This window comes from Dama dama, chromosome 12, assembly GCF_033118175.1.
Source record: "Dama dama isolate Ldn47 chromosome 12, ASM3311817v1, whole genome shotgun sequence".
Taxonomy (NCBI): Eukaryota; Metazoa; Chordata; class Mammalia; order Artiodactyla; family Cervidae; genus Dama; species Dama dama.
This window is the reverse complement of record NC_083692.1, coordinates 49,253,727-49,281,080: the sequence shown is the minus strand read 5'-3', so window position 1 is coordinate 49,281,080 and position 27,354 is coordinate 49,253,727. Positions and strand designations below refer to the sequence as shown.

Sequence of the window (27,354 nt, the reverse complement as noted above, 5' to 3'; positions counted from 1 at the left end):
TTAGCTCTGCCTCTGAGGAGGCATGAGAGCATAGGCGAGGTCACTGAATGTCTCTAAGTTTCCATTTCTGGAAAACACAGGCATTAAACTAGGCCAAAGATCTCCTAGCCATTTCACCACCAATAAAACCTTTTATTATCTACTCCACCCCAAAGCACTGAATTCTTATTTTGAAAGATTTTTTTCTCCCAAACTTTTTTATTGAGTTATAATATTTTTCCCTGTTAAAAAAACCAAAAAAACAAACATGCAACTTCCATTCAGAACTTCTGATTAAAACGAAGCATTGCCATGCTGGGCTGAAAGAATTTTAGTGAAAGAAATCTGATGTTTTCAACAGCATGGATAATTTATTTCAGTAAGTTACACAATTCGTTAGGTTTCTGAAAGATTTACATCTTCTATTATTAACTTTGAAAACTCAGATTAAGACTCACTGGCATAGATGATACCTAATGTTAACACACCAATTTTATATTGTATTTTTATAATCATACCTTTGAGTGGCACAGTTAAAAGCCTACAGTCTCACATAAAATGAAAGACTGATCAGGAAGGGAATCAAAAAACATAATTATAACTTCTCAATTCTAATCTAAGAATCAAAATGCTTTTTGTCTTCTAACAACATTTATATACTTGCAAATAAATTATCTTTACAAGGGGTTTATATATTTCCATTGTCTAATAATATTTTCATTTAAAACTAACATCTTTTTAAACAGCTCTATAGTGTCTAGGAAAAACTGTAAAAACAAAACAATTAAGAAGAGCTGACATCTTACCAACAGGTAACAACTCCTACCTAACTCTGTCATCTAATCAGCTCAATACAATTTTGATTTCTTAATAATGTGCAGTTTAACCTACAGGTCAGACATTTTATGTTTACTATAGCATCACCATGAAAATTAAAGATTTTTTGGCCATATTCTTCAAATAAACATGTAAGCCTCTACAGAGATGGCTTTGTTATAATTTCATCAGGCAACAAAGAGTTAAGGAGTCAATCTTTAACTCAAGAGAGCCCATCTTAACTAAGCAGGCTGTGGCCTCTGCACTCTTCTGTAATGAAGAACTTGGGCCTGTTGTTTGCTTCTTTGTGCCTTTTGGCTGGAGAACATTGTAGATCATAACAGAGACTGTTCTGTGGGTTATAAACAAAGGTGGCTGTAATGAATATGCAAGGTGGACAGTTTACAGGGTATAACAGGAGAATAGAGAGTGAAAAGCAGGTAGAGGGACCGCAGTGCCTTTACAGCTGTGTGATCTTGAGGAATACTGGACTGCTCTAACACTGATTATTTCAGACTGAAATGACTGATCGATAAAAAAAATTTCAACTGTGTTACTACTACTAAAATTGGAATAAAGGTAATATAAATACAGGATCACAAGTATTAAATGCTAAATGCTTAGACCACACATGAACAACCAAATGCAGGTCTTCCTAGCTATGATGTATCTAACTGAGAGAAAGACTAGGTCTATGTAAATGGGAAGAATTTCAGTGATCTTTGCCACAGAAAAGACTTCCACCTTTCTGATGAAAAACTGGAGCTTATTCTTCCACTACTCCCTGAAAAGCTTTTACAAAGTCTAAGTATGTTAAACATTTTATAGTATATAGCTAAAATATATCTAGTTCTTCTGAAGGATATGTTAATTTCAGATTTTCCAGTATGTTGTTTATACCTCCTAAGTCAAATGAGTATGATCCAGGAAGAAAGAACTATGGCTGTCATCTGAGTTTGTTTATTTATTCAACAAATACTCACTGAGCATCTAGTATGTACCTAGCAGTTGCTGATAAAGCAATAAACAACATAAGTATTCTGATAAAGCAATAAACAATGAAAGTACCAAGATTCTCCTGGGTGAAACAGATAAAGAATAAACAAACTATAGTACATCTCATGGACAGAGGAGCCTGGTGGGCTGCAGTACATGAGGTTGCAAAGAGTCGAGCACGACTGAGCGACTAACACTTAGTACATCAGATGGCAGTAAATGTTTCAGAGAAAAACATAGCAGGAAAGGAAAGAGGGGAATATGGGGCATGTTGCCATTTTATACAAGATGGTCAGGAAAGATTCTCCACTGATAAACTGACAGGTGATCAAAGAGAAAAATATTAAGGAAACTAGCTATATAGGTACTAAGGGTGGGAAGGCTAGAGGGATAAATTAGTTGAAGATGAAGTCTGGGGGGTAGCAGGGAACAGATAACAAGGATCTTGAAAACCATTTTAAGGACTTTGGTTTTACAGTGATAAGAGATGCTACTGGAGAATTTTGAGCAGAAGGGTATCATCTGACTTAAATGTTAAAAGGATTGGCCTATGTTAAAAAAAATGATTTAAGGAAAACTGGGAGGTCAATTGGGAAGTGCGTGTGTGCTTGCTCAGTTGCGTCTGACTCTTTGCGACCCCATGGACTGTAGCCTCCCAGGCTCCTCTGTCCATGGAATTTTCTTTTGCCTCTCTCCAGGTAAGAATACTGGAGTGGGTTTCCATTTCCTCCTCCAGGGGATCTTCCCGACCCAAGGATCAAACACAGGTCTCCTGCATCTCCTACACTCACCACTGAGCTACCTGGGAAGCCCCAGTTGGGAAGATGCTTCCTTAATTCAGCAGAGAGATAAAAGTGATTTGGATAATGAAGATAGCAACAGGTGGTAAGAAATGATCATTCTTGAAGATAATTTTAGTATGGGAAAATAACAACTGTTTTACTTTTATATCAATGAAACTGTAACTTTTTTCCCTTTAAAGAAAGGTTTCCTGTATTACAGTTTTCCATAGTGATCTGCCCTATGAAGATCATGATCATGCATTGTTAATTACATCAGTCCTTGCACACTGCAGAGTTAATAGCTGCATTACTGGTAATTTACCATTTGGAGCACAAATCTATTCCTATTATTGTGTGTAACTAGGAGTACTGCACAACTGAGGGAAAGTAAAAGTGAAAGTCGCTCACTCTGACTCTTTGCGACCCCGTGGACTATACAGTCCATGAAATTCTCCAGACCAGAATACTGGAGTGGGTAGCCTTTCCCTTCTCCAGGGGATCTTCCCAACCCAGGGATCAAGCCCAGGTCTCCTGCATTGCAGGCAGATCCTTTACCAGCTGAGCCACAAGGGAAGCCCAAGAATACTGGAGTGGGTAGCCTATCCCTTCTCCAGGGGATCTTCCCAACTCAGGAACTGAACCGGGGTCTCCGGCTTTGCAGGCGGATTCTTTACCAACTGAGCGATGGGGAAGCCCTAACTGAGGGGGAAAAAATAGGACAAATAGTTCAGTATTTTGTACCAAAAAAGCAAGTTAACTTATTTTTGATGATCTGAACAGTCAGAGTAGGAGGAAGCTGAAAGGTACAGCTTGGAGCAGAAAGTCATTAACAGATGATGTTCCCTGTTATAGATAACATAAAATAATTGCTTCACAGTATTTATTTTTATCCTCTTAATTTAATTCAAAAAGCATGTCCTGGATACTCCACTACATTCCCAGAGGGTAGTAATTTCTCAAATGAAATAAATTTTAAACTTAGCTTATTTCCAAAGATCAAAGTGATCTTTGACTATAAGCATCTTGAAGACAGAGTATGAGGTCCATGGTTTATTGTTACTTAAACATCTAAAGCCTAGAAGAATTTTTAATTCACAATAAGCACTCTATAGTCACTAACTTTAATAGAATGAATTTACCTGAATGAATGAATTTGAATTTGCATGAATTAAACCTCAGTGGAGATTTACTAAACACATTCCACGCTAATAGCAATGAATTTCTAATTCTCATTCAAATGACTGATTTTTAAAATTTACAAGTATCTTTTGATGATGTTGAAAAGATATTGATAGCTTGACTTCAAATAATGTCAATATAATGACATTTAAAAAATTATCAAGTTCAAGTCAGAAAAACTTGAGCTTTATTCAGTTCACTACAGTTGCTCAGTTGTGTCCGACTCTTTGCTACCCCATGGACTGCAGCACACCAGGCTTCCCTGTCCATCACCAACTTCCGGAGATTGCTCAAACTCATGTCCATCAAAAGTCAGTGATGCCACCCAACCATCTCATCCTCTGTGGTCCCCTTCTCCTCCTGCCTTAAGTTTTATTACTTATTAAGTATTATTTCTTATTAACACTAGCCATCAAAAAACTAACAAAATAAGAACCATAAATATTCACTTAAATTTATAGATGTTAACAACAAAAAAGTTAGTTTTCTAGTCATCTGAGTAAAGATTCTCAAGTTCTGAATGTAGCTTTTATGTTTAGAGAGAGACATGTTATGTTTGAATGCAATCTGTTTCACAAGCACACGTGGGTTCAAACTGATTCTCAAGCTACCAGGAACTACCTTTTTAGCTTTGGGTTCTATGAGGAAGTTGAACCAGGGTAGAAAATATGGTGACTGGGGACATGTATATGTTAAGTTCAAGGAAAAAATTATAGTAGAGTTGTTTATATCAAACTTAAATTACTTTTTGAACTCAACTGTTTCAAATAAACATTTAATAATATATCTCTACATGGACTTAGTTTTGATGCCATAAACTATTCTGTATATTATCACCTAAAATGACATTTAAGTTCTAGAAAAATTATGACATCATAGCACCTACTTTATATATGAAGTTCCTTCAACTATCCTAGTCAGGTACATTTTAGGGCAAATAACTGTCCTGGAAAGTCTGTATGTGCCCAGGAACTTAAGCAAATGATGAAGGGACTAATGAGTATCAAGTAATGGATCTAAAAGCAAACAAACAAAAAACATGGTACATGTCTAAAAAAATACTTAATTTTATTTATTTTGTTTCTCTTTGGGTCTGCTTTTCATAGGAAGTAGATTTATGAAGGTAAGAATATATCTACTCTAGGCATATACTTAACTTATGTTCTTTAAGTCTAACGCAGGGGTTCACAAATCATTCAGTTCAGTTCAGTCACTCAGTCGTGTCTGACTCTTTGCGACCCCATGAACTGCAGCACGCCAGGCCTCCCTTGTCCATCACCAACTCCCAGAGTTTACTCAAACTCATGCCCATCGACAGTTGTGGCCAAATATGGTTCACCACCTGATTTTACAAGTTAAGTTTTACTTTCTAAATTTTGGTTGTGCAAATTTCCCAGAAACAACTTCTAGAACCAAATTATTTTTGAAAATTAATAAAATATTGCCATATTACAGATATATTGGGTCATTCAGTTCAGTTCAGTCACTCAGTCATGTCCGATTCTTTGTGACCCCATGGGCTGCAGCACGCCAGGCTTCCCTGTCCAACACCAACTCCTGGAGCTTGCTCAAACTCATGTCCATAGAGTCAGTGATGCCATCCAACCATCTCATCCTCTGTCATCCCCTTCTCCTATATTGGTTTATATATTAAATTAAATGCAGGTAATTAAAAAATTTAAAAAAACCCAAAACTTTGAAGGGCTAACCCTTTAAAATTTGTTTAGGGACTTTCCTGAAGTCCAGTGGTTAAGAATTTGCCTTCCAGTGGGCGGAATGTGGATTCAATCCCTGACTGGGGAACTAAGATCCCACATGTCTTGAGGTAACTAAGCCTGGACTCTGCAATTAAAGAGGTGCCCACATTTAAAAAAAAAAAAAAAGAGGTGCCCACATTGTCCAAGTAAAGACTCAGCACAGTCAAAATTTTAAAAAATATTATTCCATTTAAAATTTGTTCAATGAATACAAACACAGGGCGGCGTGGGTCGGGGGTGGAGAATAAGAAACCATCCTGGAGCTAGAAGTGTTTTTAAAATTCTTAGAGGTCTAACTATGAACTTATCTATACAGTATACATTACATTCCTTGAAATTATTTAAAAAAATTTTTATTCACTTATTCTGCTGTGTTGGGTCTTCGATGCTTTGTGTGGGCTTTACCGGGGGTGGCTTCTCTTATTGCAGAGCACAGGCTCTAAACATGCAAGCGTCAGTTGTTGTGGCACACAGGCTCAGTAGTTGTGGTTCTTGGGTTCTAGTCGTGTGGGTGTCAATAGTTATGGTGCAGGGGCCAGCTGCTCCTCAACATGTGGAATCTTCCCAGACCAGGCGTCAAACCCGTATCCTCTGCATGGGCAGGTAGATCCCTGTCAACTGCACCACCAGGGACGTCCTACAGTCCTTGAAATTATTATAGGAGTGCAGTAAATGACTTTTCAAACTAAAATCATCACTAGTTAAACAAAAGGAATATTAGTGATGGCAAATTTCATGTCATCAAATTACTTAGGATGTAAATATCTTCCCTAACTTGGAATAAAATCTAGAGCCCTAAACATCCCCAGTGGTAAAATTCGGAGCTTCTTAATTTATACCTTCTTTCCTATACTTGAAGAAATAATCCTCTATTTTATTAGATAAAAAACAAAACCAAAAAAACTTTATGGTTTTACTGATGTTGAATGACACATCAGTGGGCTTAAAAATCTAAAAGCATTTATAGAATTCAACCACATATCCTTTATGGGCTTCCCTGGTGGCTCAGACGGTAAAGAAGCTGCCTGCAATACAGGAAACCCAGGTTCGAACACTGGGTCAGGAAGATCCCTTGGAGAAGGAAATGGCAATTCACTACAGTATTCTTGCCTGGAAAATCCCATGGACAGAGGAGCCTGGAGGATTCCAGTTCACAGGGTCACAAAGAGTCAGACACGACTGAGCAACTAATACTTTACACTTTAAAAGCCATACAAATCTCTTTCTCTCTCACACACACACACTGGGTCCTATCTTACATCTGGTTTGTAAAGTCTCAAAGATCTAAAATACAGCAGCTGAGGAGTTCAATAAATTGCAAAAGCTGGTGAAATTCAGCATGTTCTTTCTTCTTTACAAAGAAAGGTCAGAAAATAACCATCACATCAGTACAAACATCAAATATGGGCTGGCTTGTCACAAAAACGAACATCTTAGAAATATGGATTAAAAGCCCGTTATCTACACTGATACAAGTCTGACACTGTTCTGAACAGTAGTTACTGTCAGTATAAACAGTGGCTATTTCTTCTCACTAATGTATGAAGAAAATCTTTCATTCAATAACTAAACTGAGTATAAGTTTGGAATGGACTATGGAACCATTCCTTTTAGATACTAAGATTTTTCTGCTAGAAGGACCTATGAGGTCAGAGAATCAGCCACTTGAAAAATTTTATATAGAGGTAGCCTTCAAATAGAGACAGATTATCTAACAGTCTGAAATAACACTCTTAAGTACCTAGTTGTATATCCTACAGGATTGTCAGCTAAAGGAGCTAAGCAAACAGCTATTCCAACTCGTGTTCAGAAACTGGAGTGTTCACTTTATGAAGTTCAGCTGAAGCTGGTGCTGCCTGTAAATACTATTTATTCTAGAATCACTAGGATTCTTGCTAGTTGGGACTCAATCAACTGTCTATAAAAAGTTACTCTAGCTTCCTAGTGACTTCCAGAGAACATTCTCTTTGAAATTATAGTACTTGCTGCTCATCTCACTATTCTTGTGGATAAACTGGAGGTAAACAATGTCTCTAGAGTTCTCTAATCCTTGATTTTTTCTTACTGGTTCAGATAACCACCAATCTTTTAAGTGGTGATTTTCTAAGTTATTAATTTCTATCAGCTCCAGAGAGTTGTATTTGTTCTCTTTCCTATTAAAAAATCCTCACTTAAAAAAAAAAAAAAAAATCCTCACTTTAGCCACTCTCAGAATTTAATATCCTGACTTTATCTATTTAATGTTTTTACTAATTATATTTAGTATGTACATGAGAATGCTAGATCTTTAGACATGTTTAGTGGTCTCTGTGATTTAGAAACAACTCAAAACATCTCCAGTTCATCTCAAGGGGTGTCCCTAAAATAGGAAATTCAGTATTAAAAATGACAAAATAACCACATTAATTAAAAAAAGCCATTCCTAACAAAATTAATTCCCACAAAAGTTTGGGAGAAAGGAAGCAATCATTTCCTAAACTACATTCAATGACCAATCCAAAAGTTATAGATCTCTATAACTGTCCACAGCAAAGCAAGAAAAAGTGGTGTGTAAGTTACTTTGATTTATCTAAGAAACAATAAAGTTTCTTATGGGCAAAATATCAGAAAAATTTTTTTTCATAATGGCAGGGGAGATAAAATACACTTTGGAGTTTAACTCTCAAAAAAATCAAAGCAAAGCAATTATTTGATAAACTGTTATACCTTTTGTTAAATAATATATACATACTTACAGACAGAGGACAAAGACTAGCCTATTTGACCAAGAAACAAATAGTCATCAGTCTATGCATGGGACTCTAAACCAGGAAGAAATGCAGTATTTCCCGCCAAATCAGTAAACAAGGATGTCACAGACATTGAAGTCCTAAAAATCTCTACCAAATAAAAAATAATTCTTAAATTTTAGGTTTTGACTACTTTTTAAGTCAACATCAGTTACACTGAAAATGAATTAAGATTTGTCATTTTGATGCAGGGCATGACAAGTTGTTCAAAAGATGTTTTCAAATGCTATTGAACAAGATCACAATTTGGGTCTAAAGGCATTCTGAAATTTGACTAGGTGTTTACTTTCTGGTGATAAAAATCTGCAAAGTGTATCATGTCTTTCTTATTTCAGGATTCTGCATTTTCTTTTTTTTTTTTGATTCTGCATTTTCTGCAGCATATTAAAAAAAAAAAAAGGATCTTTGTTTGGAAATACTAACATCAAGTCAAGAAATAAAGAACAAATAAACTTCCCTCTATCTGAAAAATGCTTCAGAGGACCATAAAGATGTTCAACCAATGATAGAATAAAGGGAAGAAGAAAGTACAGACTCTTGATACTTCAGAAAACAAAAAATAATTAGCATGAATTCTAAGCAGGAATTGATTCAACAAATTTCCCCTCCTTTTATGGGTTTCTTTTCTGAAAATAAATGCTTTCTTAACAACAGCAGCTACAATTTACTACTTACAATGTTCCAAGTACATATATTACGTTTTTTAAAATAATCATAATATTTACGTTTTCAAACTTTTCCTTGCTTTTCAACAAAGTATGGTATGGGAATGCCCTGGATGTCCAGTGGTTAGGACTCTCACTTCCGAAGGTTCAATCCCTGGTTGGGGAACTAAAATCCCATGACTCGGTAAAAAGAAAAGGGGGGGAGGGTAACATGAAATGGTAAAAATTCCTTTAAACTTCAGGCTGTAGTGATAGGAACTAGAAAAAAAAAAGGAACATTTACTGAGTATCTATTATATACCAGGCACATGTTAGGCACAAAATGCCCATGTACTAACATTTGAGATAAGCATTACTATCTCCTTTCACAAACAGAAACTTGGTGTTCAGGGAACTTAAAAGCATTCTCTAAGACTACAAAACAAAAAGCAGCTGAGGCCAGACAAAACCCATCTGCTTGACGAGGAAGTATGTGCTAGTTTTCTATATCATCCTTTCAGATGGTGGTAGGTCTTTATATAAGAAAGCAATGAATAAGTTTGATCAAGAAAAACATAACTGACAGAATAAACTGTTTTAAATTTAATATACCAAGGCATATTATGAGTATGCCAAAATTCACAATATGCTTTAACATTCAAATTAAAAAGAAAATGGTCTTTGATATTAAGTTAGGTTGTAATTTTTGGCTGTATGTGTAATCCTGGACAAGTTAATATCTGAGTCTCAATTTCCTCATTTGTAAGAAGAGGGTATTTGTTGTATATTTGCGTGACGAAGTTAAAGATTAAGATGATACAGATAATGGTTAGCACAGAACCCCACACATGTAAGATATGTGTTATTCTAACAAAGTGACATTGAGACTGTAAAGGAAGGTAACAAATACAATGCAAATGTTTCAACTTTGCCCACAAATTACTAGGAAACAAACCACAATTGCCTTCAATCCCTATCCAGTGTTTCAAAATTTCCTCAAATGTTTTATTTCAGTAAAGATCTGATACAGATGAAAAACAGCTTGTGTACATACAAAGAACAAAGACTAAAGTTAGTGGTGAGCGGAGGAGGGGGAGGTTCAGGAGCCCTAAAAAGGAAGGATGACATCCTGCAAAGTCCAAGCACACTCATGCCTCAGGAAGACTCCCAGATGATCCTAACAACTACAAATGCCTCCTATCAGCTATCGGCCAGGAAGCTTCAGGCTTTTATCCAAGCTAGACTCCCGTAACAATTCACCCCTTTTCATATCTGAGTTGGTCTTATGTATTCCTCAATCGTCTCTAGATGGGAGAGTGGGCCTGCCTTATAGGAAATGCATGAAGGCTGTATTGGGTATAGAACTCAGTTAAGGCTGTACTTCTAGATGTGGCTTTTGAATGTGTTTATTTTTTTTCACATGTCTATGCTTTTTATTTGTATCAACTGCTGCTAATCTTGTCAGAGTTCAAACATCAACTCCTGATGCCATTAGTACTTCCCAAGGCAGGGTTAACACTTACTGTTTCCAGAGTACTTGGTACACACTTTTACTTGCCTCACTGAAATATATACAATTAATTCACTAAATGCTTGTTTGTCACACTAGTTCCCTGCAGGCAATGATGGTGTGTGTATGATCAAATTCAATTTCCAGGTATCTATCGCTCTATAGTTGCTGCTACAAAAGTTCACTTTGTTCAATATTTCAACCTGTCTAGAGAAACAAGTGGAAAACTTAACATGTTTAATTTAAGAACACCATTTTTTCACTGGTAATGTTAGGGGAAGCACACTGATTGAAACCGCCCACCCTGGCCAGGCACCATAGTAACCATTTGCATGAGTTGTTTTATGGCAGGAGATCCTGATAAGGAATACAGAACTAATAAGCCACCACCAACCGGAAGAGTTCGGGAAAGGTCAAAAGGAAACACCGCGTGTCTGTCCACTTCCCAGAATCCCTCTTGCTAGCATCCATCTTGGCTGAGTGATGCGTGCGCCACCAGGAAAGACTGAATTAGAATGATTGGCCAAAGACTACCTGGAAATGAATCCCATCACCATAAAACCCAAGACTGCGAGCCATGCGGCAGAGCAGTTCTCCTGGGTTCCCTTACCTACTGCTCTCCACCCAGGTGCCCTTTCCCAATAAAATCTCTTGCTTTGTCAGCATGTGTCTCCTCGGACAATTCATTTCCGAGTGTTAGACAAGAGCCCAGTTTCGGGCCCTGGAAGGGGTCCCCCTAACTGCAACAGTAAGAAGAAAACTATGCCCATTATGCCTTTTGGTTATGTACTGAGCATATTAATTTTAAAATCCTAAGAATGTAACATTTTAGACCTGAAAGGAACTTAGTCCAAACTTCTCAAGGGCTGACAAGTCCAGGGTCATACAACCAATCAATAACTCAGACAGCAGATCTGAACATGCTGTTTTCTTAACCTCACTGACCATACTGCTTTAATAAGGTCAATACACTGCTACCAGACCTTTATCCACAGACAGAAATTATCATTCAGTTGTTCTGCAGAGAGGAACAGAAGAGCTAAGGTTTGTAACTATGACACTTAAATATGTAGCATGGCTTCCAAAAAGAAAAGGCCTCTAGCCAACAATCTGTGGTCAAATTATGTAGTTATCCAAGTTTGGCATGTTAAGTAACCCTGCCTGTTTTTTCCAGAGCTGTGTAAGCGATGCAGTACTAACCTAGCTCTTCTACTTTCTTTGGTAAAAGTAACATGCATTTTATAGATGACTAAAGACTGACTGAACCAGCAGCAAACTGTGATATCTGAAATATTACGGTGAAGTTTCTAGTTTGGGAAGTAAGATCTACAAATGACCATGAAATAAAATATACATAGTCCGTTTTCATTTTTATACCCATTTTTAAACAATACACATTGTAAAAGCCTATGAATTAAATATATTCAGTAAAAGCATCCAAATAGAAAACTGGTATTTTTAATTCCCTTTGTTTTAGACAATGAAAAGGTAAGTAGTGTAGCCATAAGTGTTCTCAGTTTGTTATTTTAGAATCATTTATCAAAGTACTAGTTTTTAGTTTAAAAAAATTATTTTTTTAAAACTTGAGATTTCAACATAGCATTTAATCTAAAATATATTTTCAATTAAAATGCATTTATTATTTATATATTCTTAATAACTTTTAGTATGTTTGAAAAACTATTTTCAGCATGGTTTCAAAGCAGTATGATCATGTTCAATGCTGATGTTAAGTATAGAATTGAAAATAATAATTTCTAATCTTTTTTATAGAAACATATCTAATAAATTCTAAATAAAGCAGCTAGTAATACAATATATATAAGTAGGCTTGACTTGTGAAATTGCCTAGTGGTTCTCAAAGAAATCAAAATTTCATCAAAATTCATTCACTTTCTCTCTCATCTTTAAGACCTGAGACAATATAGAGAACTACCTCTAGGTAATGAATACAGTTATTATTAGGACATAAAGAACACTGGTGACCTCCACTATTCTCTTTCCAGGCTACTCTGTCCTTTTTGCCCTTTCGTTTTCAAAATGAAAGAACTATGAAACAGCAAAAAGATATTGTTTCTTAAAATATTATAAGGCAAAAAAATGAGATGAATTTTTCATCTACTAATTTGTTATTTTTTAAAACCTGTATAGTTTTACCAATATTAATATGTAATTTAACTTGTTACTCTTATAGAATTAATAGTAACAAATCACCAGAAAGATTGCACACTTCCACGTTTTAGCAGTTCTGTCAGATTTAAATATGACTTCTGTTAATCTAGCAGAAATCATGTTCTACTGTGGAACCACCTACCCCTGCAAAGCACACAACTGTTAAAATGTAAATTGCCCAACTATTTTTAGCTGTTGCTGAAAAAAAAATCCTGTCTTGGGGAATAATGATTTGAGGCATTGTGTTCATTTTGTTTATCAAGCAGCTATTCAGCCTCTAGTGGGTCCAAGTGCTTATGCAAGCAAAAGCTTTTAAGAATGCTTGCAGCTGCAATCCAACCTTCCAGGTAGGCTGCAGGTTCCGAGCACAGCTGCCCTAGGCTGCATAAAACTCAGATCCATCTGGAAGTGAATTTCAAAGAGGATTTCAAATTTGAGTTTTCATGTATCATACAGAAGAGAAGGCAGGGGAAGAACACAGGAAAGAAGGAAGGCAAACAACCAAAAAGATGATATCTCTACTTCAGCCTTAATAAAAAATAAAAAGCTCAGACCCATGCTGCTCCTTCTAGATTACTACTTGCCAAGCCGGATATTCCATTCAGTGTATACTTGGATGAGCTGTGACTCACCCAGCAGCACCTGCGCCCATGTGTTAAGTACTGCCAAATAAAAGGCCAACATCTATTTACACAACAAAGAGATGTACCCTACAAGGCATGCGGCCTCAATCCAAAAGCCCCACTCCCCATTTGTTCTATGCAAAGGGAGAGGAAGAAACTCTCCCCTTCTCACACCAGGGACTTTTAAATTGTAGGTGGATTTATGATGTAGGTTCATTTACAAATACTTTTACTCTTTAAGAGAATAAAGTATATTTAACAGCACAAACACCCCTACAGCATCAGATTATCATGGCCATTAATGATTGTTCACCAAACCTTTCCAACCTCTTTATTCTCATGAAGCTCTTTATTCTCAAAGGATACATTTTTGAGCAAAGAGGGATCAACAAACTAGTTGCTCGAAAGCTTTCCTGATGCTAGTCTGAAGTTAGGAAAGGCTTAATGAAGGCTTTAAAATCCACAAGAGATTCACAATGAACATATGACTTGGTGATTTATGCATATTAATAACCTCAGTCCTACTGAGGCAAGCTGAGCCGAACATGTCCGTCGAATCCTAATGTCTTTAGCTCCATTGGGATTATTACAAATGTAAATTTCTAAGATTCTCAGCTATTAATCTCTGTCTGTCTTCCTGTTCAGCAACATAATGACTAATTAAACATCAAAAGACCTGTACAGGAGATCTTCTTTGACAGCTACTGGCCTAGTCCTCTTCCCAAGAGGGGAATTCAAATGACAGGGACACCGAGTAAAAGCGTATGAGTAAGCTACAAATCATTGCAGAGAAATCTAAAAACCTAACACTGAATTCAGATTTAACTCAGTCAATGATTCTGTGAAGCAGAGAACAATTACTATGTGAAGTATGCCTACTGACACCAACTGAATGTATCCTGACCGTCTGCAGATACTGAATACCTGAAATTAATTTGCTTACCACAAAGTAAAAAAAAAAAGAAAAAAAAAAAAAAGAAGTGGTACTTACAGAAGAAGGCAAACCAGGAGGCACCTTTCTGACTTTCTTTGCTTGCAAAGGATCTGTACATGGGAAACAGTATATTTCATCAGTATTTATTTTAGAAAAGTTCAGACTTCAAATGAGCGAGAAAGAATTTCCCTCCTAGTACCTTCCTCGTTTTCCAGGATTTAGGAATAAGGAAGGGAATACAGGGACAGGGGCTCCATTCTTCCTAACCAGTTCTAGTGTAAAACACGTACTCCTAATGAAGTGATGTACTCTGAAAATACATATCCTGTAAGTCTGGGAAGATGACAGTAAACAAAGTAAAACAAGAGAGAAAATAACAAACCAATAAGCATGTTTAAGAAAAGGGAATAATATTTCTTAAGTACCTATTATGTACAGGCTTCATACTAGGCACTTTACATCATTTATCTCAGTTTCATCTGCAGATGGGCATTTGGTGTAACAGGTCAGTTTAATAATATGATTCCTTAAGAGAGACACAAATCTAGTGTTCATATCACACTGAGAATTAGGTTTAAAAGCATATTAAATAGACTAAAAGCTAATGCTATGCTACAAATTATTATGTTAAAAATTTGAAATATATAATAACTGAAAAGTTAAGGTTATACTAATATCTGAGATATGTTACATAAACTATTAAACACAAGCATTGTCATATATGATACATCCTGTAAGTATTCTACTAGAATATTTCCTGTAACAATATGTGGTTAAAACAGAAACTTCAGCACTAATTTCTATACAATTTATTCTTGGATGTTTATATTTATTTCCAAGAAACAAAGTATATTTCTTTCTAAGATACAGATTATTTACTAAAGGATAACATGAATATTTTCATATGCCTACCCAGTCTCATTGGAAAAGACCCTGATGCTGGGAGGGATTGGGGGCAGGAGGAAAAGGGGACGACAGAGGATGAGATGGCTGGACGGCATCTCTGACTTGATGGACATGGGTTTGCATAAACTCTGTGAGTTGGTGATGGACTGGGAGGACTGGCATGCTGCAACTGATGGGGTTGCAAAGAGTCGGACACGACTGAGTGACTGAACTGACTGACCCAGTCTCACTTGGTATTTTAATTTTACTTATTTGTAAAATTTAAAATTTAATACTTGTTTGTTTTATTGTAAAAAATGGTGTTAAATGCAGCCTTCCAATTATACACAAATAATGGATCAAATTCAGGATCTCTCAGATGGGTTCGCTATTAAGAAGAGAAAATACATAAGAAGGCTAACATTAATTACAATGTTTTTGAAAACTATAAAAGTTAGAATGGCAAAAATGCTATTTTCCTGGGTCATAAATAATATGACAGTAAAACATGCAATTGTTCAAGAAAGAGTGAAATTCATTTAAATTTGGGCTGGGATTCTTTATAGTAAATATACCAGGAGGCTGCAAAGCTAAAAAAGCAACTTCATAAGTAGTATGTGGAAAAATTATATACAATAAAGAGAGAGAAAAAACACTCATTAGCATCTGGTCCCTACCAAGAGGCAGCCTATATTTCCTTAAAATAAAAGTGCCAAAGATAAACAACATCTGGCACACACTATATTTATAAAACTTACCAGCAAAATTTTTGTTCTTTGGGAGGCTTTTTCTAAAACCCAACTCTTCACAACTAATACACTATCCCTTGAGCAAAAGACACAGTCCATATATATACAGAGAGTCAATTGAACTGTTCCTAGAAGTCTAAAGCCCATCACTCTACTTTGGGATAACTAGCAGTAGAATACATTGTTCTTTAGATTAGGTCAGTTTTTTCCCTGTCCTGGGAATGGAAATTCTTCTTTTATATTTTTAATCTAATCATCAGCTGCCACTATACAATTACATACATAAATGTTGGATTCAAAATCATGACTTTAGAATACAGAGTTCACTCTTAGGAGGTTTCAAAGTATAATATTTAAGACAGTAAGCTGGTTGGATTCAAATTTAAGCTCCATCATATAGCAGCTGTGTGAGCTTGGGCAAGTTACTTAACTTCTTTGAACTTCAGTTATCTACAATAACTTCCTGGAGCTGTTGCAATAAAGGGAATACAGAAAGATGCTCAGGGCAGTACCTAACAGAAAGTGACACAATAAATTTTAGCCATTATTATTAGGTTTATATTAAAATTTGTGGCAAAACTATTATCAATTGTTAAGTCAGTGTTTTGCAGAATGTTGATTTTCTATGTTGGCTAAGTTGCTTACTTTCCTGCATATTGGTTCCTCATTTGTAACATGTGAAGTGCAAGTCATGTCCACCTCTGTGAAACCTGTGGACTATACAGTCCATGGAATTCTCCCAGCCAGAATACTGCAGTGGGTAGCCTTTCCCTTCTCCAGGGGATCTTCCCTATCCAGGGATTGAACCCAGGTGTCCCACATTGCAGGCAGACTCTACCAGCTTAGCCACAAAGGAAGCCCATGTAACATGAGGTTAATATTATAACTTACTAGAATTTTTATAAAGATACAGTATGTATAACACTGTACCTGGCATAAAAGAGAGAATCCATAGTATCTAACATCATAATCAAAATAAAAATGAACATACAAGCTTTAATTTCTGGGAAGCTTGAGTTTTTATGAAATCAACTCCCTCCCCTCACCCTCAATACTCAGGAGCTCATTCCTCCCTGAACGTTTAGTAATAGTACACTGGTCTACATTAGTGCTTTCTGACACAGCGTGTGCTCACACAGCATTCTAACAAGGTATTTTTCTAGAGTGACACTGACACATCTAGAGTCAAAAGAATGTTTTTACCCTGACTAACTGATTTGGTGAGAAACAAAAGTGGAGATGGAGAAAGGATACTATATCTTACCATTTCCTTAATAAGTATATTGGTCTAAATCACAGGGGCTTTCCCAACAGCACAAATACTCAATCACATATAAGGAGAGGTGGGCACATTTAACTAGAGATCTCTATGACTAATATGAAAATCCATCACTGTGCCCTTTTATACCCTCAAGCATACTGTAGACTCAAAGGCTAGGAATATTTTACCAAATTTTGGGTTTGACAGAGGTGCCTGTGTGCTAAGTTGCTCCAGTTGTGTCCAACTTTTTGCAACACTATGAACTGTAGCCTGCCAGGCTCCTTGTCCATGGGATTCTCCAGGGAAGAATAACAGAGTGGGTTGCCATGCTCTTCTCCAGAAGATCTTCCTGATTGAGGGATTAAACCCATGTCTCTTATGTCTCCTGCACTGGCAGACAGATTCTTTACTAGTGCCACCTGGGAAGCCCTTGACAGAGGTAGATACACAAATTAGAAGCATAACAAGTATTTGTGGACCTATTTTCTTTTGGTCGACTATGTTTATTTTAGAGGTTGGCCTATCCTCAATATAAACATGCTTTACAGTTTCAAGTTTCTCATATAAAGGATTCTTTGTAAGAATAATCCAAAATTCCCACATTTAAACATTGACTGGATATGGTATCAGAGTACACCTGAGGCTTGCTGTAAGCAGCAATATGAAACAGACTGGCCTGGTTAGGCTACACACAAGACACGAAGGAAGAAGTAAGGAAAACGAGAGGTGTATGCTTGATAGTTACTGAGTTGCCTTTTGAGGTGGTTTTTTGGAACTAGATAGAGAAAATGGTTGTACAGCATTGCAAATATACTAAATGTCACTGAATTGTACACTTCAATAAGGATAATTTTATGTTAATTTTACCACAATTTTTAAAAAGTTGAGGAATAGATGCAATGAATACGCAAAGAACATTGGACTTGGAGTCAGAAAGTCTGCATAAACCACCTAATAGGTATACGAATATGTCCTCCTTTGAGCCTCAGTTTTATGTTAAAGTTTGTATTATGCCCACTGACTAGTAGGACTGCTATATGAATGAAATAAGAACGTATATTACAAAACCATTTTGCAGACTGTTTAGCATTGTATCAACTGTAGTCAAGAATAAGGTATTAATATTAGTACATGACATTTTTATTACAAGAGGGAAAACTAGTCCCATTTTTAAAGCTCAATTTTCCACTATTCAGTTCCTCTTAAGGTGATGACGAAATAAAAATATTAAATTGTTTACTAAGTATATACTACTTTATGCAAATAAGCCCTAATATCATCATGACACCCAAGAAATCAAATTTCTTCTAATTAGAAGTGTAGCCAGAAGCATAAACTAATGGGGGTGATGGTGGGGAAGAAACATTTTTAAAATGGGATTTGCTGTGTGATACACTTACCAAGTGCTGCAGAGTCATGAAGTGGTCTTCTCCTGGAACTTGTGGCAGAAAATGAGTAGTAGGGTGTCCCAGGTTTTCCTGAAGAAGAGAGTTGTGCTGGGCTTCCAAGCCCTAGATCTTGTCTCAGGAGACTAGACTATAAAACAAGGCCAAGGAAACGAGTTACCTTCTCATTGATTATGGGCCCTAATCTGAAAACGACATCACTTTCAAATTATTTATGGTAACTTGAACAATGCTTTGAATTTAGGAAATATCTAAGAACTTGTTTGAATTTTATTAGTTTAAACCTGTGTTTTCTGTTTTTGCCCATCCTTGTGTCTTCATGTTGCCTGCTTTTTAGAAATTATGTAGATTCATACAATCTTAGAGTTGAAAGAATATTTTAGTTGCTATGTAGTTCCACTGCTTTTTAAAAATAATTATTTATCTGGCTGTGTTGGGTCTTAGTTGCATCACATGGGATCTTTTGTTGTAGGACACAAGTTCTCCAGCTGTGGCCTAAGAACTCAGTTGCTCAGTGGCATGCGGGAGCTCAGTGACCCCACCCGGGATCGACCCTGCTGTCTCCTGCACTGCAAGGTGGAGCCTTAATCATGGGGCCACCAGGGAAATCCCCTGAGTTCCACTCTAATCATCAAGATCATTTTTGAAAAATGTCCACCCAGTTTTTGCTTGAATGCTTTCATGAGCACACAAGAGAGTCAATTCTCTTCTTTTTTCCATTTGTTTTTTTTTTTCTTTATGGAGAGCTCTCATTGTAAAAGAGTACCAATATTTTCAAGACAAGCCATTCCTGTTTTCATCAACTGTGTCTCATGACATAGTGTGAATGTCCTCCCCACCATCCCTGACACAGACTTCCAGATTTATTTTCCATTTGTCAAAGTCTCTTGGAAAAGGGAATGGAGAACAATGCCCCAGATGTAGTCTTATTAATGCAGAGGAGTTTCTGAGACTACATATAAACAACACATTTGTGCTACATAGCTCATATTGAGAGGTTAAGAGAGATCACACCCTGTTAGTCTTTATTATATAAGTTGCTATTAAGTCACGTCCCTCCAATGGCTTCCTTGTTCAGTTTGTGCTCTTTGGTTCCAAGTGCAAGACTTAACATTTATCTCTAATAAAATTCATCTTGCTATATTTGATCCATAATCATCTGTTCAGGACGACAAGGCTGAGGAGAGAGCTCTAACATAAGCCACAGAGACATCATGAAACTCTATCAAGTCCTGCACTGAAATCTAGAGATTTAGCAGCCCTGACCTGCTAATCATCTGACCCTATCATAAAGTAAATGTAGTCAATGTAGCAGAATTTGTTTTCAAGCTCTCTGGAAGCTGAGGGAAAAAAGAAGACCTCAACTCGAAAGCGTGTTAGATGCACTTGAGAAGAGGTTCTAAAATGAAAACTGTGATTTCACTAACATATTTAGTATTCTCCCACCCCATATTTAATAACCTTTACAGTTATCACCATACTCTGGGTGGCTGTCATTCTGACTACTGAGTATCATAAAGGCGCGGAGAAATAAACCTCAGCTCTGGTGAGAAAGATTCAATAGAACTTTATAACACTAGTCATAGTAGTCCAGGCCCTGCCTCCAGAAAAACTTTCATTTTCAGTTTATCACACTACTTAATAATTTTAAATAATATTTATGTCTCAGCTTAAAACTCTGAAGTGGAATTAACATAAAATTAACCATTATATTTCCAACCAGTGACATTTAGTACATTCTTAATATTGTGCAACCATCACTATCTAGTTCCAGAACACTTCATCACCCCAAAAGGCAATTCCATACCCATTCAACAGTCATTTCCATTCCTCCCTTTTTTCTTGAGCCTCTGACAACAACTAATTTGCTTCTGTCTCTCTGGACTTATTTTAGCATATAATTAACTGTTCACTGTATTCTTTTATAATCCCTTTTATTTTTGTAAGATTAGTAGTAATGCCCCTATTTTCATTTCTGATTTTTTAATTAGACTCTTCCTTTTTTTCATAGTCAATTTAGCTAAACATCTGTCAATTTTGTTGATCTTTTCAGAGAACCAACTTTTGATTTTGTTGGTTCTGTAGTTTTCCTATTCTGTTTTTAAAAATTTCTGCTCTAATCTTTACTGCTTCCTTCCTCCTGCTAGTCCTGGGTTTGGTTTTCTTTTTCTATGTTCTTACAGTATAAGTTAGATTGCTGGTTTAAGATCTTTCTTCTTTTTAAATGTAGGCATTTACAACTATAAACTTTCTTCTGATCACGGCATCTCATGTTTTGCTCTATATTCTCTTTTCACTTTTCAGTTTTGTTTTTTTTTTTTTTTTTTAAAGAAAAAAGCCTATTCAACAATGCTGGGGTACACATGAAGTAATCAGTTTACTAAATGAGCCAAAGATCACTGCATTTTTTCAGAAATGTTTATAGTTAAGAAGACAACTTTCTCAGACTTCTCAAAAGGTAAGTGATTCTTTGAATGGAGTTGGTATCTTCTTTTATAAAAGAGAAAAAGTGAGGAAAGGAGAGTTTCAAACAACAGATAATATGATGTGTATATGAAAAAACTGCATAATATCAATGTAATTACTTGGAATTAATCACACAAATTTCAACAGATACAAGGTTCAACAGATTAGGAAAGAAAGGTGTTGACTAATAGGCATGAAGGAGAAATAGTTCCCCTTAAGATAACTATCTCTAGGAGAAATGATAAAAATGAGGAAATAATAAATATAAATGTAAATAACACATGCATCCTTTCTATTTCTATAACAAACCATTAGAAATGGATCTCCTGATTATGTTATTTGTGTGAGAATAGTGTGACCCAGGAATCAAGTTTCCTGTACGTATTATACTGAAATTTCCATTGTCACATCTGTTTTGTGTTTCTGTTTTTTTTTGCCTGTGCTAGGCACATTTAACATTTCTCAAATAGCAATCAGAATATGGCTAGAATATGCTAGATGGAACATATTATTACCACATGTTTTCGGGCAGGGGTCACGTACCTTGAAATTTTTCTTTAAGAAATCACTAGTCTTTTAATAGGATGTTCTCTGTTCACTACAAAACTGACTTTCATGATACAATGTTTTAAGGTGCCTGATATATTTATTGCTTCATCTGTGTTTTCTAATGCATAAGGTACATACGAAACTGGTTGCTGCATCCACATAAGCAAGTAAATACATGAGAGGAGATGGGTATTCATATGTCACTTAACAATCTTCCTTTCAACATTTCCCTGGCATATAAATTCTAATGGGCATATAAGATGATGATGATTAATACCATGGTCAACAAACCATGGCCTACAGGCCAAATAGGACCTGTTGGAAAATACTTTTATTGGGACACAGTCTCACTCATTCATTTATGTATTTGTTATGGTGTTTTTTGTGCTACAATGGAAGAGTTGAGTAGTTGCAACAGAAAATGTATGGTCTGGAAAGCCTAAATTATTTACTATGTAGCCCTTCTCAGAAAATACTAATAGACCCCTTATGCAATGTATTGGTGGAGAAACAGCAAGAACTGTGTTTGGAGCATGATAAAGAAGTCTGTGTGCTTAAGTTGTAAGATAACAATAGGTACTTACAGGTGAATGAAATGTAGCCAGTGAATTATTTCTTCCAAGAATTCCAGTAACAGTCATAATAAAGACCAAAAGAGGCATAACTTAATCTAAAAGGTGAACAGGAAAATGTATTTCTTATATTTCTAAAAGTAAATGTCTGTAAATACTCTGATGTCCTGGAAGCAGCATGGGCTTTGGAGTTAGAGGTACCTGAGTTCAAATCCTATCTATAAGATCCTGGGCAAATTACCTAACATGAATGCATCTGCTTTGTTTTCAATATATGGTTATATTACTAACTAGTTCAGAGGGTTACTGGAGAAGTAAATAAGGCTTAAGTAAAAGTGAGTGGCATGGTTGTAGCCCCTTGTGAAAAATAAAAACTCAATTTTATTTTTTCTTTCCCCATAGGTTACCATATTCTAAGTATCATAAAAGAATGAAAATACGATGAAGGGCATTTTTTGTTATTTCCTGGGTACAAAGTAAGGAGACCTCATCTGCCCTGAACCCAAGATGGCTGAGTTATAACTCTCAATGGCGAAGGTAAGATAGGATGTTGGAAATCGAAGAGAGAATAAACAGGCCCTCAGAGAAAGGGCTGACAATTACAGCCTAAAACCAAAGAGGAAAGTGACAGATTTAAACTGTATCAACCTAGATCAAGAATAAGCAGAGAAATGCCAACTTATTCTCAGAATGATTCAGCAGAACTTTGTATGTTTATGTGCACAAACCCACATACAGCTTATAGACCAAGAAATACAGGTATATACTCAGTGAAAGAAAAGCAATGTGTGTGCACTAATGTGGTGAAATGTTAAATGATGAAACTTGATTAACAGTACATGGATATTCATTGTACTATTCTGCTATCTTTTCCGTGGGTCTATAATTTTTCAAAATAAAAACTTGGGAGAATATCAGACTAAAATATCAAGGGTACACTAGCATACTATCAAATACACCATCTCAGCTAATATTTACTGGAACCGTATTAAGCATTACATAGAGATATTATACAGAGAACAAGCAGTGGGACCCAATTTGAATCTAGTTCTGTAGAGGCTCTTTCCTCAGTACAACAAAATTTCTACAGCAGCCTAGGAGTCCAATTACCATTTTTAAAGGTAACTTGAAAAAATGTTAAGTGACATATAAATGAATTTGTGAATTACAATCCTAAAATACATACTGTAGATTTTTGTACATATGCATGAGATAAAGGAAGAAAAAAAACAAATATTTTTTTAGGGAAAAAAGTTTACTTGTTACCAATTTTACCAATGATATACTTCTCTCCTTCCTCTCAGACAAATGGAGATGTGGTTAGGAAATACCCTATCTTCTTTTTCTCCAGTTAATATTAATTTCAAGAAAGCCACAGAAGTTGTTCTTCACCCTGCTGTCCTTCACCCAGTTGTCCGAATCACAGAAATAACCAGTTCCCCTGTTTTATCTGTACCATGATAGAAATGATTAGGCAAAGTAAATGTAGGAGAAATTGTTTCTTCTTAAGAACACAAGATAATATTTCATCCTGCCAACTAAAATGAAATGTTTAGTACTGTACGATACGCAAAAGAAGTTTAAGACAAGGTTTTCTCCACAAGGACTTGATACACTAAATGATATATTTTTTTCCTTTATTTGATTCTTTAAACATTTTGGTAAAACTAAAGTGCACATAATAATCTACTGAATTTTTTCCTAAAATAAAATTACATATCAGCTCATACTATTGATTTTTCTGCCTGCCTATAACAAATGAGAAGCATTATTGATCTTGTCCTGGAGGTGTCTCAGGCAAAAAGAATACCCAAGTATCCCAGAGGATATACAACCAGACAAAGCAGCTTTATTCTGCTGTCTTATGCAAGGCAGAATTAGTATTCTGAAATAGCATTGCACTAAATTTCTTAACACATGCTTCAAGAAAAAATCTTTTTCATAGTCATCCAGAAACTCCATCTGTGAAAAATCAATTACCAAGGAATAATTAATAAAGGGTTATTCCTGAAACACTAAGATAGCCTAGATTATTATAACAAAAATCTACAGTAAGTTTCATTTTGAATTACATATGACATACTTTTAGCCTAAATAAAAATTCCCATTTCTTTATATGGAACTTTAGTAGCCTGTGCAGTATTTTTTAAGTTCCCTCTTCCTCTGCATGTGCATGAGAAACTTGGGACTCTAAAATGTGAACCTGAAAAGACTATTTAGTGTTCTTCATAGTGATCAGACAGGAAGTCCGCCTGCAGTGCAGGAGACCTGGGTTGGATCCTTGGGTTGGGAAGACTCCCTGGAGAAGACAATGGCTACCCACTCCAGGATTCCTGCCTGGAGAATTCCATGGACAGAGGAGCCTGGTGGACTACTACAGTCCATGGGGTTGCAAAGAGTTGGACATGACTGACTGACTGACTAACAACAACACACTTCATGGTGATACTGACCAAAAATGTAAAGAAGAGGTATAAAGTAGTGGGCAAGGCCAACATCATTTACTAATACAACTTCTTCGTAATTACATTGGAACATACTGTGAATGTAATTTAATAGGACCACAGGAAAACATAATATATAAAAATGGTACTGATAAATAGCCAGGAGGATTCAAAATCACACTGTAATAATTTGGATACTCTTTACCCTTAAGAAGGAAGAATCTAAAATATTGATAAACACAGACTTCCTTCCTCAAAACTACTTTTTACCATTAAATGGCTTAGTCCAAATGCTGTACTACATATATTTTCACATCTATTCACAATCAGATTAAATAAGCCTCATTTTATGATTAAAAATTTGAAGCCCTAACTTAACAATAATTTGCTTTCTAGAAAAATAAGATGGGGAGTATCTAATGTAGTCACATATGTCAAAAAATTTAAAATATTTAATATGGACTCTTGGAACCTCTGCTCTTTGTTCATTCTATAGTACTCCTTAATTTCATGCCTATATACACCCCTGAAATAGTATGCAGTTTTAATACATTATGTATCAAAAGCAAGCAGCTGTTCCCAAATTCGCCCTTTTGAGAGGGGACATGTTAAAGACACAGAAAGATATAAAACAAAAATCATGATAAAACAGAATATATAAATTGTTGAAATTTCCCAGATGAATTTTTTTTTTGGGCTGTGTTGTGTGGCTTGCCGGATCTTAGTCCCCGACCAGGGATTGAACCTGTGTACTCGGCAGTAAAAGCAAAGAGTCCTAACCACTGGACCTTCACGGAATTCCCTCAGATGACTTTTTTGGACTATACTATGCGCTTTTGTTGGGCTTCCCTGGTGGCTCAGAGGTTAAAGCGTCTGCCTGCAATGTGGGAGACCTGGGTTCAATCCCTGGGTCGGGAAGATCCCCTGGAGAAGGATATGGCAACCCACTCCATTACTCTTGCCTGGAGAATCTCATGGACGGAGGAGCCTGGTGGGCTAGAGTCCACGGGGTCGCAAAGAGTCGGACACGACTGAGAGACTTCACTTTAACTTTATGCGCTTTTGTTACTCAGAAATAAAGAAACAAAACTGTTTTAAAAGCAAAATTAGTACAGTATTGTTATATTTGCAATTGTTTTTTTAATTTAGAAACATCACAGTACAGTTCAGCTGTGAGTCCACTTGAAGTTTCAGAGACAGGACAACTCAAGAGTGACAAAGTAGCATCTCACCTCATGTCATAACCAAATCAAAATCTCAGAAAGTGAAGAGGAACTCAGCAAAATATAAATGGTGGGCTTTAATAATACTTGAATTTGGAAAACACCGACATTTGCAAAATAATTGTATTATGATGCAAATTCATTTACATTGAAATTCCAGGGATTTGTTAGCAATTATCAGCAAGTTGTTAAAGAATTCTATCCTGAGAATCTCATTAGATAGCGATGCAAACTACAGTTGTTATCATTCTGAGAACAAAGGGATCTTGAATGAGTAATCAATAGCAACTGGCAGAAAATGAGACATTAATTATGATCCTCTCTAGTGTTTTGTCTAAGACAAGATTTCATTAAACGCTTTGTGCAACCTGAATAGTTCCAAGTCATTACCAACATTTTGGACAATGTATTAATTGGGGGAGGGAGCAGGAGGGGTGTACAAGGAAACAGAGTAAAAGAAAACCTGAGATGCTTCTATTTCTTTCCTGGGTCAATAAAAACACACCAGTCACCACTCGCCAACTTAACAGTTGCTCATTCTTTTACAAGTCCCAAATCTTATAAACTCAACATGGTCTCTTGAAAATTTAATTATCGTTTTCGATACTTAAAATGTCTTGCAGGTTTGATAGGATAATGACAGTCATCCATCAAATGCATCCTGCCAACACAATCAGCCCAATCTTTCTGCCTTAAAAAGAGAAAAAAGAAGAAGCTACCTATGTACTAATAAGTTACTAAAACATGGCAATCTTAGCAGTTTAAGTTTCTTAAAATCTTCTTTAATTATCAGTAAACAAAAGGAAAATTTACCAATTTAATATTTCATTTTCACTATTTTTTTTTCCTCTGAAGTTTTCTCCTGAATCCTGCATCAGCTGACAGATAACAAAGTAGGAAGATCTGAGAGGTAGACTGATAAAGAAAGACCTACCAGAAATAAAAGAACTATTAAAAAACAAACAGCTAAAATTAAAGCTATTTTAATACATTCAGTATTTAAATAACTGCAAACATGAAATAAGAATGACTTTCTTTTACGATTTTACAGGTTCCCATAAAGCGCCCTCCTCCCTTTCAAAACATGCTATTAGGGATGTCCTCAAGGCAGACTCTCAGGACATTAGTAGTGAGCATACTCTGAGCAAGTCTTCTAAGTGAGCAGCTTTTCTGACTGAATCTAGAAACTTCCTTGATAAACAGGACCCTTTGGAAGACTTCCTATAAAGATACCAGTATGCCTTTGGGCCTTTTCTTTCATGAACACAAAGGAGGCAGCTATGTGAGATGCTAGCTAACAGCAGAACAAGATAGAAGGAAATATCATTACTCTTTTGCTTCTGTGGAAATGGTATGACGTAATCCTAAAATTTTCAGCAGACTTCTAATACTCTGAAGCCACTCTTCTTTCCCTTTAATGTTTCCCTCTTCCCCATCACATGCATTTCCAAGAATACAATTAAGAGTAACACAAAACCAATAAAGCACTAAGCTATTAGTTAGGTATATAATATTTTTCGACCTAAAACATTCTATACTGGACATCTTTTTAAAAATTAAAACGTTCTCTTTTTGAATTTTCAAATATACACAAAAATAGAAGAAAAAAATACAATGA

The 27,354-nt window shown here is 36.0% G+C and overlaps 1 protein-coding gene across 7 annotated transcripts in view; it reads right to left on the bottom strand.

Moving 5' to 3' along the window:
- The window catches only part of TCF12 (transcription factor 12), a 390,963-nt gene that overhangs the window by 69,080 nt on the left and 294,529 nt on the right, over positions 1-27,354 (bottom strand). For all 7 annotated transcript variants that reach the window (XM_061157234.1, XM_061157240.1, XM_061157232.1 and 4 more), the window contains 2 exons: positions 18,477-18,612; positions 14,239-14,291 (listed from right to left, as the gene is read on the bottom strand). In XM_061157234.1, coding sequence (XP_061013217.1) covers positions 14,239-14,291; positions 18,477-18,612 — 189 coding nt within the window. The remainder of the gene's footprint in view (positions 1-14,238; positions 14,292-18,476; positions 18,613-27,354) is intronic.